We start from the raw sequence: 16,951 nt of genomic DNA, 5'->3' as shown, positions 1-16,951 counted from the left end.
TAGTATCGATATGAAAAGTCTACCATGTACCAGTGGCTGCAAAAGCATTTTTAGTAGACTGTAGTATACAAATAAAGATACGGAACAGCATAGTAAATGATACTTCACTGCACAGGTTTACATCAGGTTTCAAAATTAATTTTACCATTTTAGCGAGTTGCTTCTCTATGGAAGAGGATTAGGGCCAGTGAAGAAGAAGAAGAAAAGGGGGTGACAGGATTCTCACTTTTTTTCTCAGAATTCTGAGAATAAAGGCAGAAGAATTCTGACTTTAAAGTGAGAATTCCCACTTTCTGACTTTAAAATCAGAAAGTGGGAATTGAGACTTTCATCTTATTTCGTCCAATATATCTTTGATTTGCTTACATTATTTAATTTATTTTAGATTAGCTTCCTGATAATCTTTGCAGGGGGGGGGGGGGGGGTTCATTTCTTTTTTGTTAATTTCATGGAACACGGGGTGGCGCTAATGCATCTAAAAGGATACGGTGAGTGATGTCATCAACAAGCGACAAAGTTTACAGCGCGGGGGATTTGAAAACAAAAATGTCTGACAATTCAGCAATAACGTCAGCCGTTCGGAAGTAAGTTTGGCGTTTCTTTCTAGATGCTACTTGCTGAGCAGTTTAACATGTTAAATACGCAAGGAACTCGTTGCTAGTTAATGGGATATGTTCTATTTGAACTAGATACTCGTAGGGAAAAAATTTACCCATAACTGAAATAAAAATGTTCTTTTAGAAGTCTTTTAATGTGTTTAATGCTAATTCTAACCGCACCACAGCGACATAAGCAACCTTTACCCCAAAAATTAAATAGCTGGGATTTGCTCCAGCAGACCCGCGACCCGTGTGAGAAAGCGATCAGATGATGGATGGCGACGTAATGACGTCATGATTAAAATTATAACACTATTTGTGCTGAGTGCAAGTCGAAATGTGTGTGTATATGTTTCTCAGTGTGTTGCAGCGCTGTGATCCCACCCTTCCGGTGCCGTGTGACAATGAGGAGCTGGACCCTGCAGGAGAGAAATTCCTCATCCTCCAGGTTTTCATCTTCCTCCTCTGATGGTTTTGATCACCGAGATATCCATGTCCTCATTTGTTTTGTGCATGGGTGCAGGATAAACGGCGTATGCAGAAGGTTCTGTGGCGTCAGCTGTTTGTTCTGGACTCCATGATGTGTGAGCTGGAGGGTCTTCCACGTGCCCAACAACTGCTGACACAGCCCTGTCCAATGCAGCCAGGTAGCCCCACCTGCCTACAGAAAGTACAATGAACCCCCATTGATTGCAAGGGAGGTTCCCACCCAGACTATCAAATCTCATCACTTTAAAGAAAATGAAGTCTTGCTTTCACACTTTTCTCTAAGAGGCATAGAGCACTTGCACCAAGCAGTTTGTCACTTTTTTATCACAAGTTTACTGTAAAACTGACACAAAAAAAAAAATATTTTGCTTTCCTAATCTCAACGTATAATTATGGAACACCACATTGGAGCTTACGAAAATTACCATTGCTATCATAAAGCTTTTCTATCTATTTATTTGTGTATATATGATGTCAAACACCAGTCTGTTTGCTGACCACAGAGGAAAGAGCTCGAAGCCACTGGAAGGCTTTGAAGGCAGAAAGCAGAATGACAGCAGAGAATACGGAGGAGCTGATTGACAGGTTGCAAGAAAATATCATTGACAGACGACACAAAGTCACACAACTACTGCAACACCTGCAAGCTAAGGTACACACACAATATTCCACTAGGTGTGGGTAATTAATTGGTATTAACAATTCATTTGAGTGTATTTTTCAGAATGATCTTTTTTTTTTTTTTTTAACAACTTCCATAGTTGAGTGCACTGCTTGTGAACTTTCATGGGAAGTTGATGCTGTGAAAAATACTATTTGTTTGTTGCTGTTTGGTTTTTTGTTTTTTTTTTAAAAGGCAAAAGGCAAAAAAATAACAGCAAAACTTGTTTGGAATAATTTTGATTAATCAACAACTAATCAATTATCAGATGAATTGAGAATTAGTTTCACAAATTTTCGATTTGTCATTTAGAGGCTTTGTTTAATTTTAGATTCAACAGTAGATGCCCTCAGATTTCTGTTGTCCTCCATGAACGCAGACTGATTAGCTTTGTGTGACTCAAAATAAAATATTTGCAGGCGTCTATTTGTACTTTGGAAATTGTTGATTTGAATGATAGTGAAGTTTTCCCCATTTTGTCACGTTACAGATAAAATCCGTAACTGAATCATATTTGTGCAGAAATTGCACGGTTTTGGGGTTGGAAATTAAAACATGTCTTTCCAATCCAATTTATCGATTAATTAACAAAATAATCAACAAATTATTCGATTACTGCTTTAAAATAATTGTTAGTTGCTGCAGTAGAACATGATTCTCAGTAACACTTTAGTGTAAACAAAGTGGGGTATCCATTCAAATTAGAAAAGGGATTTTCACGTGGGTGTGTGTGTGTGTGTGTTTCAGAAGCAGCAGCGTGAGGATTTACAGGCGAACGTGAACGAGGCACGCAAAGCATTGCAGGAGCGTGATGGTCAGTTGACTCTGCTGAAGGCAGAGCTTGATGCGGAGCTCAGGCCTTTGGATGGCTGGGAGTGTTCCAGAAAGGCGTGAGTGTCATCAAGTCACAGGACGGCTCAAGAGACATGACACGTTAAATAATGCAGCATGCTGTTGTTAGCTTGCAGTCGTGTTTGGCAGCCGTGCAGGAGGTGGCGCATGTCAGCCTGCTGTCCTTCAACCAATCGCAGGTATCTCTTGAGCTGAGGCCACGCCCCCCCGCCAACCTGGCTTTCAATGAGCCTGATCCGTTGAAGCTGTCAATCATCTGGAGCCAGGATAACCGCTTCACGCTTCGGGTTGATCCGGTATGAAAAACTCTTGAGTATTGTTTGATTCCATTTTGAAATCAGTTGTGGGTATTCATTTGGACAAAAGAAGCATTTTTCTGTCATCAAGTGGCAGGGGAGTCTATATCACCATAGAAATGATGGAGCACGGAATGAGTGAATGAAGTGTGATTTGTGATATGATCAGGCGAGCTTGACAAAGCAGCTACAGGAAGATGTTTCGGGCCGCCCCGCCGAGCTCAGCGCCGCCCTGTTGGAGGTGGCAGAGAACTACATTGGTCAGGCAGATCTGCTGGCCGAGATTCAGCATCTGAGATCCAGGTGGGTTCCGGTAAGCGTCCTCCTCCTGTTTGTCCGAGACCTGACGCGGACACTCCCGCTTAATTTTTCAGCTTTGCCATTGACTGGTGTCCCGCTCAGCGTGTGCTTGTGTACCTCAAGTCGGCGTCCATCTTATGCCATCTGGAGGTGCAGGAAGGCTACCCCAAGGCCGGAGCCATACGCCTGCGAGATGTACGAAGAGATGGACAACCTCTGAACATCGCCACTTTACAGGTGTGACGCTCGCGCATCATAGGCATTCATCATTACCTTCAATTATTAGCACTAATCATCCTAAGAAATTTCACCAGTCATTGGAGTATCATTGACAATTGGCACCAATCAATAGCACAAATCATTTAAATCAATGAAAGTTCATTTTAAAGAAAGACCTCTTGTTTATTTATGACAGAACAGTCATCCTGCAATAAAGAATTAAAATGACAATAATAAAACACAAGCAACCCTGAATTTTTAGGATGTGTAATAAAATAACAATATAATGCAAACAAAACTAACAACTACTTGAATTTTAGTATATATAGCATTTTAGTATAAAATTGAGTTGCAAAATAATATAGTTTCATTGTTGGGCATAACACTATGAAGTTGGAAAATAGGTTCAGGTAATATGGCAGAAATGTTTCTGTGAAGTTCCTATTTTATATCGGCAAGTGATGATAGTTTTTTTTTTAACCTATTCAAAAAAGCAAGAAAAACTTTGTATTGAAAATAAAATAGAATAAATCACAACTATCCAGAGGAAAAATACAAACAATTCACAGAAAAACAGTGTCAGCCCCTCAAAGTGAGTTAGCAAATTAACATTTTGCGTTTTGGTAGCTACATACTAATAATGCTCTGTGAGCATCTTTATAAACCTTATACATAAAGAAAGAAAGAAATTGCATCCTAATGGGCATATGACAGGATGGGCAAGGATGCAGTTCACAAAAAAAAGCGGTCATTCCATGTAATTTACTACGTCCTGATTGCGCAGCGGCCACAAGAGGGCGCCTCAAACATAAGTGACTGGTATCGGCCCAATGCCAAAACCTGGGGATGGCTCATCCCTAACGAATTATTAGCCTCAAATAATTTGTTAGCATCAATCATGTGCCTCAATCGTGTGAACTATATTTTTTTTCTCCTTCCCTTTTTGCTCTCAGCCCCAAAACCCTGATGGCAGCCTCAGCGACTGGCTCATATTTCTTTGCACCAATCCTCTCGTCTGATGCTTTCATCTCTTTCGTTATATTCAAATAAATAAAACAAGTGAAACAGTCAAGGGAATGAATATATTAATGTCTGTGTGTGTAAATAAGGTCTATAGTGGAAATGACAAGGTAATACTGATGAACAGTTTTACTCCAAGTACCAGGCAAAAGCGCTAATTTACGAAAAGTTAATTTGAAAAAGTACGGAGTAATTTTACTTCATTTTTTGTCGCATACTAGAGTGCAGTCTCATTTCACTTGTATATTCGAGTCGAGTTTGTTAAAATGTTAACTAAAACATGAACCGGGGAATTATTGAATGTGGTACTCACGCTTGTTACTGGTCATGATGATGAGCTTCACTCAAACATACTTCATGGTAGGAGAGTCAAGCCAAAATGATAAGTTACATAAACAAAAGTTGCAGCCACAACTCGTCAATGCCCTTTCCTCATTCATGAAATTGTGCGTGTGTGTCTTAAGAGTGTATTAGCATATTAGAGAGAGTGTGTGTGTGCCTGTGGTCACTTTACGAAAAGTCAACTTCTTTTTTCTTTACATTCAACGCCAAACAATTTTAATAATAATAATTGTAAACTGATGTGTTACTAAAAGTGAGATTTGTTATTCTAATGTAGTTTTTTATATTCATCACACTACTAGTCAGTGGGGATTTTTTTTTTGTTTGTTTGTTTCCTGCACCACATTAAACCACTCGTTCGGAATTGATTAAGATGAATCATCTCGGTGTGTGGTTTCTAGTTTCCTGCTTTGGTGGCAAATTCCACTGAATGAAACTAAAACGTCAGAAGGTATCAAAACCAAGCTCATCCAGAGACCGGATCTCCGTTTTAAGGGTAAAAAACTCTCTTTAGACCCCGGCCACTGCTAGTGGTAGATGACAGGAGCAGGAAAGATTCGTCTGCATTCTAACCACCTCAGTTTTAGGACACCAGTCCCTCCCAAGTTATCCAACGCCTGTGCCGAGGCACAATACGTTGGTCTAACCATGTCCTTTTTACAGTGGGTCCTTCCCTATGGTTTTGTTGCACTTTTTAAGACTAAAATATATTAAGCTGTCCTTGTTAGGACCGCAAATACTCGTTACACACACTAGCGTACTGCACTAGTTGAGCCTAGAATAACTTGATAGGAGCATCTAAGTCAGCCCTGATGGAAAGGGTTAAGCTTTAGAAGAACTGAGGAGTTTCAAAAGACATAGATGAGTTTCGGGAAGTTAGAAAGAATATAAGGGAAAGGGGATAAGAACTTTAAATATGACAAAACAGACATGAAAAGATATTTATCAAGTATGTCGATATAATTTACAGTATGGCGTTAAAGAGAAAAATACATTCAGTGTGCAAGTTGATCTACCTCATATAAATATAATCTCATAAATTCATTCAAATATTCTGTTTGTGGATACAGTAGAAACTCTCAAGTCACAAGCCTGGGTTGCAGTTTTAAATTCAGATTCCAAGCAGGCATGAATTCAGGTTTCAAAGTTAAGCTGAAATTGAGTTAGGTGTAGCTGGTTGCAAATTTGCGTTTCAAAACGGTTAGGTCTTAAAAACCTAGAGTTAGAATTTTAAATTAGGGTTTTAAGTCTGGGTTAGGGTTTCAAGTTACTATTTCAAGGCTTGGCTGGTTCAAGAGAAGAGTTAAAATTTGGGGTTTCAAGTCAGGGTTAATTTAATTTAACATTTCATGTTGGGCTTGAGAGCTTCCATTGCCCTTCAAATGAATTCGGCAATATAACTTGTTTGAAATAACGTGATAAATCCAGGTTGGTTGCCATGAAAACACAGGTTTCTATAACAGCGTGCTCACACTCACTCACTAACACACACACATACAGTACAACATAGGTCAGATGAGTGCAAACTGGCCAATGAGCTTTGGTCAGCCAGCTGCATCTGACCTAATACAAGGGGGGAACAAAGTGCCAAGTCATCACATCCATTAGCTGTCAATCGAAACCACCTCATAGTTTGTCCTTCAAACATCTTTGTCGTCCGACAGAGAAACGCGTAGCTGTCGGTTGTCACTCCTTCGTGATTGGACCTCCTCGTAAGGGGGCGGAGAATTGTCAGGGCTGGTTTGATCGCCTAGCGGCTCCCGGGCCAGCAGGAGCTGGGTGGGTCCCGGGTTTGGCGAGCGGGAGGAAGCGAGGGGCTGACCCCAGCTGCTATACATCGCCTCCTCGTAGGACGGTAGCGAGATAGGATGTACCTCAGCCATCAGGTCTAGTTGGTCCGAAGACCGACGCCTGGCGGGAGACACATCATGTGACCTGTCGTGTGACATGTAACGGCATGCGATGTCATATGTGACATGTTATGTGATACAAATGACACACATCAAGAAGTGAAAAATGCATGATGTGACATGCGTCATGTAACAAGTAACATGTTAAAAACGTTACTTGATGTGTGATGTAACATGAGTCATGCAACACATCATTACATGTCAGAGATGCGACAGGTGTCCAATGACACGTGTCATGTGATAGGTGACACGCACTTTGTGACATATGTGAGTTATATGTGAGGGACCTCACCTGTGTGATTGACAGGGACAGAGGCGGGACTTGACCACAAGGCATGCGGTGGTGGTGAGCAAAAAAATGGACACGCTCACAGCCGTCGTGGCCATATTGGGCACGCCAAAGTTTTCTCCACCCGCGTTGACACGAGCACCCCCTGTGGTGACAAGTAGCCGTGTTTCAAGCCAGGGTTAAAGTCTAAAACATGAGTTAAGATTTCACGACAGGCTTAAAATTCTAATTAGAGTGTCAAGTCCAGGTGAGGGTTTCAAGTTAAGACAAATTTAGGTTCTCAAAGTAGGGTTTGCAATTTGCATTGGAGGTTCAAATGAGGATTAAGGTTTCAAATTGTTGATTAAACAGTATTCCATTTGATTCTATCCGCATTAGTGCAGGGCATGGTGGGTTTATAAAAGGATTTCAAGTTAAGGATTTCAATATATGGTCATGGTCTCAAATTAGGGTTTAGCCTCGGTTAGTGTTTCATACTCAAGTGTTATTTGAGAGGCTTTCGTTTCTATCACCGCACTGCAGTGCTTCATCGGTAAAAGAGTGGACAGGTTTTTGATATCTGAGCGGTTTGTTTGGTGCTTCCTGTCTGTCAGCTTTGCGTTAATTCTGGTGGCTTCTTTCACTTCCTCTTCTGAGCTCTCACTTCCTGCTTGTAGACCCACTGACAGAAGAAGAAGACATGGCACCAAAACCACACACAGTACACCGAACACGACAACAATCACCCTTGAGTGATTGGCAGGGTTTCAAGCCAGAGATAATGTTTCAAATTGGGGTTTCCAGTCTAGGTTAGGGGTATCAAATTAGGTTTTTGATTTAGAGTTTCAATTAAGGCTTAGGGTTTTGAGTTGTGGTTACAAATTAGTTTACTGGGAATTTCGCCTTATCAAGTTGCAGTTGAAAGCCTGGATTAGTGTTTATAACCAGAGTTATATTTCAAATAAAGGTTTCAAAGTTTGGCTCAAGTTAAAGTTTCAAGACTGTATCTGGGGGTTCCAATTTGCATTTCAAGCTCTGGTTTCAAACAAAGGTTACAGTTTCAAGTCAGGGTTTGACCTTAAAGCCCGAGTTAAGATTTCAAATTACATTCTGAAGCCTTTGTTAAGATTTTAGTTTGAAATAAGTTGGCAGTTTCAAATTAGGGATTCAAATCTGTGTACAATATAACACGATACAGTGCTCAATATGTGACCTGGTTTCAGGGAGGAGAACCAAGCGACCTAATGAGAGTGAAACTAACCCAGCAGTGGCTTGCGGAAGGACGAAAACAAGAAGTTTTGACAGAATGTAGGTCAGCACGTTTAGCTCCAGATCCGCGATATGATACAAATACAGTAGGCCTTTATGGTAAGCCATAAAAATTGCAACCATGAGCCTAAAATGGTCATATTGAATGTGTCATATAGAATTTTTGAGGAAGACACTGGATCGACTTATAAAACATTTCTATTATGTCTTATGTTGCTAAGTCATACTGGCTTTGGGAGTTGAATGTTTGAAATTTGGTAACAATCAAAACAATATCTAAGAAAAGTGAGTTGATGTAGGAATTAGAAATGTCTAAAAGGAGCTTAAAATGGTGGTTTGGAACCAAAACAGCAACTTCATGCCTTTTCTTGGACATGCTTTCTTGAGACATTTTTGTGGGTCTACTCATGGCTATCCGAATTTGTCTTTAAGTCATCTTCAGCTAGTTTTGTATTTTATGGCGAGTCATCAAGATTTGCTACCATGCACCGCCCACATGCAAAGACCGGAATTGAGCATGAACCATCTGTTCAGTGTAGTATCAATCAAACAAAATCTGAGTCTAGAATTTAATCAGCGTGGAACCCTGGAAATGGCATACATGATGTTTTTCTGACGTCCTCTTGAGAATTTTTTGCAGGTCTAGTAATGATAGCAACAACAAATGGCTCAACTTGTTTTAAGAGTAGAATTTTCTAAGTTCGGTGTCATTCAGACCACATCTTGAAAAATATCTGGAAATGGCCACTTTGAACCAATAAGGCAGACCTCCTGAATGCTCACCTCTGATGCGGATGCAAGCGGGAATGGGGGGCTTCCAAGCTCCGTGATGGCACCAGGAGACGGGAGACTTGGCTGTGTGATAGCCGTTCTCACAGAACAGGTGTACGGAGCTCCTGTGGGGGAAACCTCGGCAGGGGGATGGCTCACAGCGGAAGCCCCCGTGCTCCGGGACCAATGGGTGGGTGCAGTTGCCCATACGGCCTGTAGGAAGCGCATTGGCGTCTGTAGAAGAGGGCAGTGGCATAACTATGTGAATTGAGTCAATTTATTCAGTTTATTTTCTTCATTTTGGAGGATATGTCTTGGCTGTAGTGCTTCCAGGATGTGGATGGTACAAATTTGCAAAACAGTTAAGTGCATTTTTTTAATACAGTTCATACAAATAGCAAAACATTATGGCTAACCTGCAAAAGTTTTTTGCTTCCTCAAAATCCCTAGTACAGCTCGAGAAAGGAAATATTGGTGTCCGTGAACACGTTAGTGCCATTATGTCTTTAGGTACGGCTAACACAGTCAAATTCCTTGGTCATGTTGGCAATATAATATTTGTACTCTGGACGGAAGTTCAAATGTAAACTGATTATAAATTTAGTCTTCTAAATTGAAAGTTACACATTTGTGTATGAGGTTGATTGATTGCAAGACCCTGGGCAAGATTCAAATTTACTGTTTGCACTGTAAATTGTTGTCAAACCATCTCATTGTGATACAGAACGGAAAAGATAGCACTGCATAGTATGGAAAAAAAAAAACTTCAATGCATACCCACTGAAAGCCCAGGGACCAAATGGATGGCCCACTATGGGGTTTAGGTGTGTGGTTACCTGCAAAAAGGTGTGGTAAGGACGTCAAGAGGATGATGATGGTGTGTGGACATGGCCATGGAAACAACGATGATGCAGACATTCAACTTCCTGTGGAGCATGTGGCAATTTTGAGCAGGCATTTTAAGAAGACTTATGTAGAAATGTTTGACACTTGAATACCACATGTTGCTTTTGACCCAGGCAATAGATACAATCATGATTATGTGATATAAAAACACCATGACATCAAGTTCCTTCTTAATATACCCGTGTACAGTGGACACCAGCATATTCGTAGTTTGACTCCTGTGGATCCTTTGCAGATTTCGGAAGGATTTTGTAATTTTGTTTCCCCTTAGTGGAGGGCTAGCCCGGATTTTTCTTGAAATATTCTTATTGGAGGTGGAGTGTACATTTGTTATACATATATTTGATTTATTTAAAAAATGAATGTGTCAGATTATAGCTGTCAGTTTCCATCTGTAGTCCCTTGTAGGTTGATTGTAACATTTTAAGTATAAATAGTATAATCAAAACACGTAGGGTACTTGGAATGTGAGTGTTTGTGTATAGTGTAAATATATTTCTGTGTGCGTTGTGTTGTCATGTCAACAGATAGGACATCTGTGTGAGGTCAACTCATTACATAGTGCTGATATGTGTCACGTGACCATGTGCTGCGTAGGCATGCAGCAGGTTCGCCACTGAGGCTTGTTGAATATCAACGTGAAATGGAACGCTTGAATTATGTTATCAGGGGGAAAATGTGGAAAAATATAAAACATTAAGAGCAGGTCATTTGTTTTTAGAATTGCTTAGCGCTGGCCATAGGTTGTCCAACCTTACAGGAAGTCCACTAAAACACAAAATCATCGCTTTAAAAAAACATTTAAAAAATAAATAATGTTTTTACAGTCACATAACATAACAACCAACCCTATATGGACCATATTATCTTTCGATTTGTGTATGTCGTCACAAGTGTTAGAAGGTGACATTAACGACAAGATAATTGAACCGTGAAGGTCTCACCTGGAGGCAGCGGAGAGGTGACGAATGAAGCCGACGACCGCCGCTCGCTGCTCGGCAACAACAAGTGGCTTCTCGACTTGTCAGCGTCTTGCCTCTTTGGCTTCTTTCCCCACCTCCGCAACCGTTCTGGGATCAGATGCATGAGGAAACAGCCGCCGATGAGACTGATTGGCTTCGGGTGAGTAGTCAGCCGCGCCCCCCAGCGGAACTATCGGTGGTTGGAAGAAGTGAAACGTACGTGGGAGCAAGGCGGAATCTTGCAACGGGTGATATTTTCCACGCAAAAAAATATTTCTTTCCCCTTCTCACCCTTTTAGCATTTGGGGGGGGGGGGGGGGTTTATAAGGTCAAATTGATGCACATAAAACTGAAATAAGGCCGATGTAATGTGTATAAGTTCAAAATAAACCGCTGAATAAAGGGTACGAAGGCGTATTATGACCCTACTCAAAAGAGATGCTACGAGAATAAAGATTTTTTCACATTTTTAGGCCTACTTAAAGAATTTCAGACATATTTTACAACGTTTACAGCTTAATAGAAAGGAGGAACCCATAACAATTATTTAACAGTAAATAAAAACTGTTCTGCATTTGGCCGCCAGAGGGCAGCAAACGACTGCGTCAAAACTGATAAACAGTAATAAATTAACTTTTTATACAGTATTTGTATTCAAATAGTCAAGTATGAAATTAAACAACAAAGATGAACATACCTCACATACAATTTTAAAATTCGATTTATTTGAAATGCACAAAACAGAACATTTGTGATAAAGTTTGGCACTTCAAATATTAATTTCACAACATGGTGGCTTTGGACGAGAGGCTGGTGTCATTATTTAAAAATATAGCTTTTGTTCATGGTGATAGTATGAGCAAATGTTTATTTAGATTTGGAAAAACAGTGTGATTTGAACTTAATTGTATTCTCCCCACACGCCCACTGCCTTGCCGTCCCACTCGTTGGTGGACAGACACTTGACCATGAAGTGTCCCAGGTCGTGTTTGGAGATGGCTCGGCCCCTCAGTGAGTTCTCCGTCGCTGAGTAGCGCTCCGTCAGAGGAAGATCGTCTGTGCGTCACATCAGAGATGAAGCATAAAATATGTTATACGGAGGTATGTATGTGTGTGTGTGTGTGTGTGTGTGTGTGTATATATATATATATATATATATATATATATATATATATGATGATTTACACTCCTGAGTGGCTTATATATGTGTATATATCTCCTTTACTCCACAGTGACTTAGAGTCCGACAAATTCCCATTGTAACAATATTGTATATTGAATTGGTTTTATAGTCATTAAATGTTTTGTGAGTTTGCTCCCCATTTTTATCTTGTTTTCAGAGGAGTTTTTAACTCACATTATACTGTCAATCCAAGATGTGTTAATCAAAATTTGGAATTACTAAATAAACAAGCATGTCATAATTGTTTGTTTTTGTTCAGTCCACACTCACTGCCAATGTGAGGCGGCATGACGGCCACGTAGTCCAGGCCGGACGATTTTAGGATGTCGTACATCCTGTCGTGGTCTTCGGTGACGGCCAGCATACGCGGCGGCACTTTGGAGCGGTCCCACAGCAGGAAGGCTGACCCGCAGGAGGAGGAAGAACACGGATCAGGTGAAAATATTCAGAAAGATACAAATAAGATGAAAACGGAACGTGTCGTACCTGACATGCAGCCCACTACTTTGCGGATGCCACGAGCCTTCATAGCCTCCACAATATTTTTGGTTCCTTCGGACATGACGGTGGTCGGGTCTGATAGAAACACACCACAGACAAGTTTGGTTGTCAGTCTACACTTTTTCAAAAGGTGTTGTATAGCTCAAATATGACATTTTGCGCACACAGTGGACTTTTGCCAAATGACAACTTGATGATTTTTTGGGGGGCATGTTAGAGGGTTTTTTTTGGTGTGACCAAAAAACCTTTATAGGAGTTTTAGTTTTTCACTGATATTTTGAGTTAGTGTGAAAGGTATCTGATTAGTAAACAAGGTTTTGAGTGGCAGAGGATTTTTGGGTGCGCGTGAGAGGTTTTTTTTTTTGTGAGGGTGGCTTTTCTGTGCATGAGTTTTTGTGGTGTGCTGCGTGAGGTCTTTGGTGTGTGTGAGAGGTTTGTGATTAGTTTGAATGTGATTTTGTGTGTGAGCGTTTTGTTGGTGTGTGTGAGAGGCTGTTGGAGTGTATGAGAGTTTTTTGGGTGTAAAGAGAGAAGTTTTTTTTGGGGCGTGTGATTTTTTGCCATGTGTATACTATATGGGGGAGGTTTTTATGAGTGGGAGAGTTTTTTTGTGTGCGAGAGTTTCTGGTGAATAGTGGGGGCATTCACTATATTAGTTATTTGTGTTTTGTTCTCACTGAGGTCATTCCTGGTTCCTAGGATGATGATGACGGCATCCTGGCCCTCCATGGCTTTCTTCACATCGTCCTTGTTGAGCACATCGCCCACCACCACCCTGGAGGCCTTGTGGTCCGCCGGCAGCCTGGCTGGATCTCGCACCAGCACAGTCACATTGTAGTCTGTAGGATGGAGAGCAGGTGAGTGTGAAGTAGGGAAATATTTCACAAATCACGTTTTTTGCTGTTTCTTTAACTTTTTGTTTGTTTTCCTTCAATGAACAGAAAGCGCTGGTACACAGCCAGTCCTGTGCTGGTTACTTAGCAGTTAGCACAATAAAAACGACTAAATGAAATCATGAAAAAAACAAATCCGTCTCTGGAAATAGAACCTTCTCTTGATGATTTGACGACCAGCAGATGTATCTGACAACTCGTCCTTGTTGATCATCCACACGAGAGCGCACACCCTTACACACACGTGCTCGTACACATGCTTGCATACACACCCAAACTGGACTAAACAGTTAGAGTGACATCGCCCCTTCTGTACAAACAAGATAACAAGCATCTATCATCACCATGCCAACCCTATATGACTTTGCAGTTTCTGGACCAGGACAGTCACATTAAATTAAACATTAAACAGGTTTACCATTGCCATTAAAAATTAATGGGAAAGTTTATTCGTTTTTCTCCTATTCAAAATCTACATTTCTAATTCATTCAACCGCATCAAGTCGTCAGTATTCACATGCAAATTTCGAGTTTGGATGATGATGATGACCTTTATTATTATTATTATTATGCAAAAAAAAAAAAAACATTGGCACGATATTAATTGAAAGACTATCTTTTTAAACGAGACAGTTATTTAGTTACAGTTTTTTTTTCTTTTTTAACGAGACACAGTTACGTCATGACGTCATGATGTCATCCGTTCTCTCACCTGCAGCCGCTGCAAGAGGGAGGGCGGCCTGGCCGGTCATTCCCGTCGATCCAAAAATGACCACGTTTTTAACAGAGTCCGACATTGTCAACGTTAAGAGCGTGCTGAGACCCAGAGAGTAAAAAACTTGTCACATTAAACACACAGAGACTTAGACATTCAGACTGTTCAGCCGCCTTGTGCAGCTTCCGTCTAACATTTGGTTCCTCCCCTCAAGCTCATTTAAAGGTACAGTATCCCAAACGCCCCACACGCCTTTTAACCCACTTTTACTTCGTCATTTGTATGCGATATGGGTGCACATTTTGAATTTAAATACTCGGAAAAAAATTCGACGTATTCAGAAAGTACATAAGTATGAATCCTGAAGAAAAAAAAATCTTTAAAATGAGGGGTTTTGCAATATTAGTCAAATGTGTATAGCTGTTATTGTTCTTAATCATATTTTAATATTATTGGCAATTGTTCTTTATTACATTTTAAGACTCCATAAAAATATTTATTAATATTATATTTTAAGCGGGTGTCTGTGTTTCTGATCCAGATTGGGTTTTAAAACTATTCTAATTCTGTATTGTTTTAAAATTATTTCAATGTCCTTGTGTATTTTTTAAGATAATCTTATTCTGTTTTATATTTTATAATATCAATTATGATATCATTTGCATATATGATTATTTATGATTACATTCTTGCTCTATATTCTATTCTCTGGCAATATTAATAATCTAGATCAAATTTTTTATTTGCTTGTTTTTAAGTTTGACCTATAAATCTTGCGCATGACAGATTTTACCATGCGTTGAATATTACTATAACTATCACGTTTCAGAAAAATATCCTCTTGCAGCTAGAACCAACCCAAAATGATACTAAATTCATGACTGTAGGAAATTTATTATTAGTAGTAGTATTGTTATTATTGTTATTATTATTGATACTTGATGGTCTGGATAAAACCGAGTTCATATTCGGAACAAGCGTCCTGGTGTCTCTGATTTAAAATGTATGTTTAAATTTGTTGAGCAGTTACTTTTCTACTGCTAATTGATTTGACATGCGTTTGTTGGAGGGCGCCCTCTAGTGACGTTTATGTGATCTCTCGCTTTTTCTCGGCCCCTCCCGTCCCCGCTGCTGCTTCTATTTCCCGCATCTCCACGCCGAGGAAGAGGACGAAGCCAAGGAGGAGGAGGAGGAGGAGGAGGAGGAGGAGGAGGTTTTGTCAGGTGGTAACGGTGGTGGTGGGGTGGAGAGGGTCCGTCCTATGGATGTCATCATCATCCTCGGCAACCGCAGCCAGGCCAGCACCTCCCGGTCCTGCGCTTAATCGGGGGCCTCATCCGCTCTGCTCGTACTGACTTGCCGGTGTAGAGCAAGCCAGCGACGTGCACTCAATCGCCGGGAGACACAAAGGTCCGTCCTCGGCACACGCGCGGAAGGTAAGACGGGGTACCGCCAGAAAGGGAGAATGAATGGAGGGGTGGGGGGGACTGAGGGGATATGGTTCCACTTGGACCGGTGGGTGGGAGAGTCGGCATCCGGGCATGCGTCAGGCTGCAGAAGTACCGCACCGCAGTAGTCCGGCCGTGCACGGTGCACATGTGATGGATGGCGCACCCGTGACGAGTGTTGACGGTGCACGTCAGAGGGCGCGTGAAAGTGAGAGCATCCTTGTCCATGGAGCAGCAGGCCTTATATATGCAGCATCAGCAGCACACACACTAGCTGCACAGATACTTCTTACTTTCTACTTTGGACATTTTTATGACGAGCAGCATGATGGGGTAATAAGCAAGCCTGCGTTAAAGCTCCGAGACTCTGGTTTGAATTTGGTGGAGTTTGCATCTCCTGCTCCTGCTTGAGTGGGGCTTTCCTCCCTTGTTCCCAAACATTCATGATAGCTTCAAAAAAGATTGTAAATTGATTAACATGAATGTCAGTTGTTGTCTATATTGTTGGCCCACATTTGATTGGTGACCATTTCATGGTGTTTTCCACATCTCTTGCCCAAAAAGTCAATTTAAGTTATTGTAAGATTCCAAACTGTGATTATGTGTGATTATGCGCACGAGTGCTTGTTTGTCTATATGTGTGCTCTGCAATTACCAGCTTGTATCCCGCTTCTGTCGCCAGAAGTCAGCTCAGATTAATCAAAGACTAAATCAATTTGCATGCGTTATTGTGGCTAGTTGACTGGCTAGCAACAAGTTCGCTCTTTCTCATATTTAGTTGTTGCACAACGTATCTTTGTTTTAATTTACCTCCTTTCTCAGATAAATACACGAGACGCAGGAGCCATTTTGATTAAATGTGCATGTATAAGATAGAGGGACCCGTGGACCAACCTCAGGTATTATGAGGTAATTTATGAGTCAACATAGAACCTCAAAGTCACAAATTAACACTACAAAGAAGGACTAACTTCCTATAATTAGCTTGTGCTAGCTTCACTAGGTGCCTTCATAGCAAACAGGGAATCATAGCTTGTACCTTTTATCTATTTCCAACACACTTGAGGCGTAAGTATCTTTATGAACTATAATTTAACATAAATTAACAAGCCAGAAGTAATCACGGACATGTTGCAGTTGAACTTGTCCAGCCCTCTGCACATGTTCGCAAGGCCAGCTGTTGGTCAGGTGTATGCGTCATATGGATTTTGCATTTTGACATTCTTGATGAGAAGTTGACAGCTTTGATGAAGACTTGGGTCAAAAAGGAGGAACATGCCTGCAAGGGACTATGTGAGTGATTGATATTGGCAACTGTCTCGCTCTTTCTTAGCATGTCTGTATGTG

At 40.9% G+C, this 16,951-nt stretch overlaps 4 protein-coding genes across 6 annotated transcripts in view; 2 read left to right on the top strand and 2 right to left on the bottom strand.

The window, feature by feature from the left end:
• The first annotated feature begins 461 nt into the window (after window positions 1-461).
• Window positions 462-4,488, top strand: si:dkey-225f5.4 (kinectin). Its single transcript, XM_049726242.2, has 9 exons — window positions 462-584; window positions 960-1,047; window positions 1,123-1,246; window positions 1,592-1,740; window positions 2,497-2,639; window positions 2,711-2,897; window positions 3,067-3,200; window positions 3,272-3,434; window positions 4,370-4,488. Exons 1-9 carry the CDS (start codon window positions 496-498, stop codon window positions 4,433-4,435), a joined length of 1,143 nt encoding a protein of 380 aa, XP_049582199.1. The 5' UTR covers window positions 462-495; the 3' UTR covers window positions 4,436-4,488.
• A 1,217-nt stretch (window positions 4,489-5,705) lies between these two features.
• zgc:152863 (uncharacterized protein LOC562658 homolog) lies at window positions 5,706-11,008 on the bottom strand. Of its 2 annotated transcripts, none has more exons than XM_049726243.2 (5): window positions 10,847-11,008; window positions 9,833-9,922; window positions 9,009-9,230; window positions 6,981-7,122; window positions 5,706-6,713 (listed from the first exon to the last, which is right to left on the bottom strand). In XM_049726243.2, the coding sequence occupies exons 2-5, from the start codon at window positions 9,912-9,914 to the stop codon at window positions 6,419-6,421; spliced, it is 741 nt and encodes a 246-aa protein (XP_049582200.1). In that variant the 5' UTR covers window positions 9,915-9,922; window positions 10,847-11,008; the 3' UTR covers window positions 5,706-6,418. The 2 variants fall into 2 exon arrangements, with proteins under 2 accessions (XP_049582200.1, XP_049582201.1); XM_049726244.2 differs by having other exon boundaries at window positions 5,706-6,689.
• Window positions 11,009-11,569: 561 nt separating this feature from the next.
• blvrb (biliverdin reductase B) lies at window positions 11,570-14,370 on the bottom strand. The gene is made up of 5 exons (XM_049726245.1): window positions 14,154-14,370; window positions 13,226-13,387; window positions 12,534-12,623; window positions 12,318-12,449; window positions 11,570-11,920 (listed from the first exon to the last, which is right to left on the bottom strand). The coding sequence occupies exons 1-5, from the start codon at window positions 14,236-14,238 to the stop codon at window positions 11,766-11,768; spliced, it is 624 nt and encodes a 207-aa protein (XP_049582202.1). The 5' UTR covers window positions 14,239-14,370; the 3' UTR covers window positions 11,570-11,765.
• Window positions 14,371-15,359: 989 nt separating this feature from the next.
• Window positions 15,360-16,951, top strand: part of LOC125972496 (spectrin beta chain, non-erythrocytic 4) — a 33,646-nt gene continuing 32,054 nt past the window's right edge. For both annotated transcript variants that reach the window (XM_049726207.2, XM_049726206.2), the window contains exon 1: window positions 15,360-15,592. The gene's annotated coding sequence lies outside the window, so the exon portion shown is untranslated. The remainder of the gene's footprint in view (window positions 15,593-16,951) is intronic.

This window comes from Syngnathus scovelli, chromosome 7 (assembly GCF_024217435.2).
Source record: "Syngnathus scovelli strain Florida chromosome 7, RoL_Ssco_1.2, whole genome shotgun sequence".
NCBI lineage: Eukaryota > Metazoa > Chordata > Actinopteri > Syngnathiformes > Syngnathidae > Syngnathus > Syngnathus scovelli.
The sequence above is the reverse complement of the archived record's forward strand: the minus strand, read 5'-3'. Positions and strand labels throughout refer to the sequence as shown.

Excerpts from the sequence above, each read along its gene's own strand:
- zgc:152863 (XM_049726243.2), bottom strand. The coding sequence starts at position 9,914 with ATGTCTGCATCATCGTTGTTTCCATGGCCATGTCCACACACCATCATC. Across the intron at positions 9,231-9,832 it reads CTTACCACACCTTTTTGCAG|ACGCCAATGCGCTTCCTACA; the intron begins GTAACCACACAC and ends CCTCTTCTACAG. Across the intron at positions 7,123-9,008 it reads CGCTTGCATCCGCATCAGAG|GGGGTGCTCGTGTCAACGCG; the intron begins GTGAGCATTCAG and ends TTGTCACCACAG.
- si:dkey-225f5.4 (XM_049726242.2), top strand. The coding sequence starts at position 496 with ATGTCATCAACAAGCGACAAAGTTTACAGCGCGGGGGATTTGAAAACA. Across the intron at positions 1,048-1,122 it reads AGAAATTCCTCATCCTCCAG|GATAAACGGCGTATGCAGAA; the intron begins GTTTTCATCTTC and ends GCATGGGTGCAG. Across the intron at positions 1,247-1,591 it reads GCCCTGTCCAATGCAGCCAG|AGGAAAGAGCTCGAAGCCAC; the intron begins GTAGCCCCACCT and ends TGCTGACCACAG.
- blvrb (XM_049726245.1), bottom strand. The coding sequence starts at position 14,238 with ATGTCGGACTCTGTTAAAAACGTGGTCATTTTTGGATCGACGGGAATG. Across the intron at positions 13,388-14,153 it reads CCCTCTTGCAGCGGCTGCAG|ACTACAATGTGACTGTGCTG; the intron begins GTGAGAGAACGG and ends TCCATCCTACAG. Across the intron at positions 12,624-13,225 it reads AGGAACCAGGAATGACCTCA|ACCCGACCACCGTCATGTCC; the intron begins GTGAGAACAAAA and ends TGTTTCTATCAG.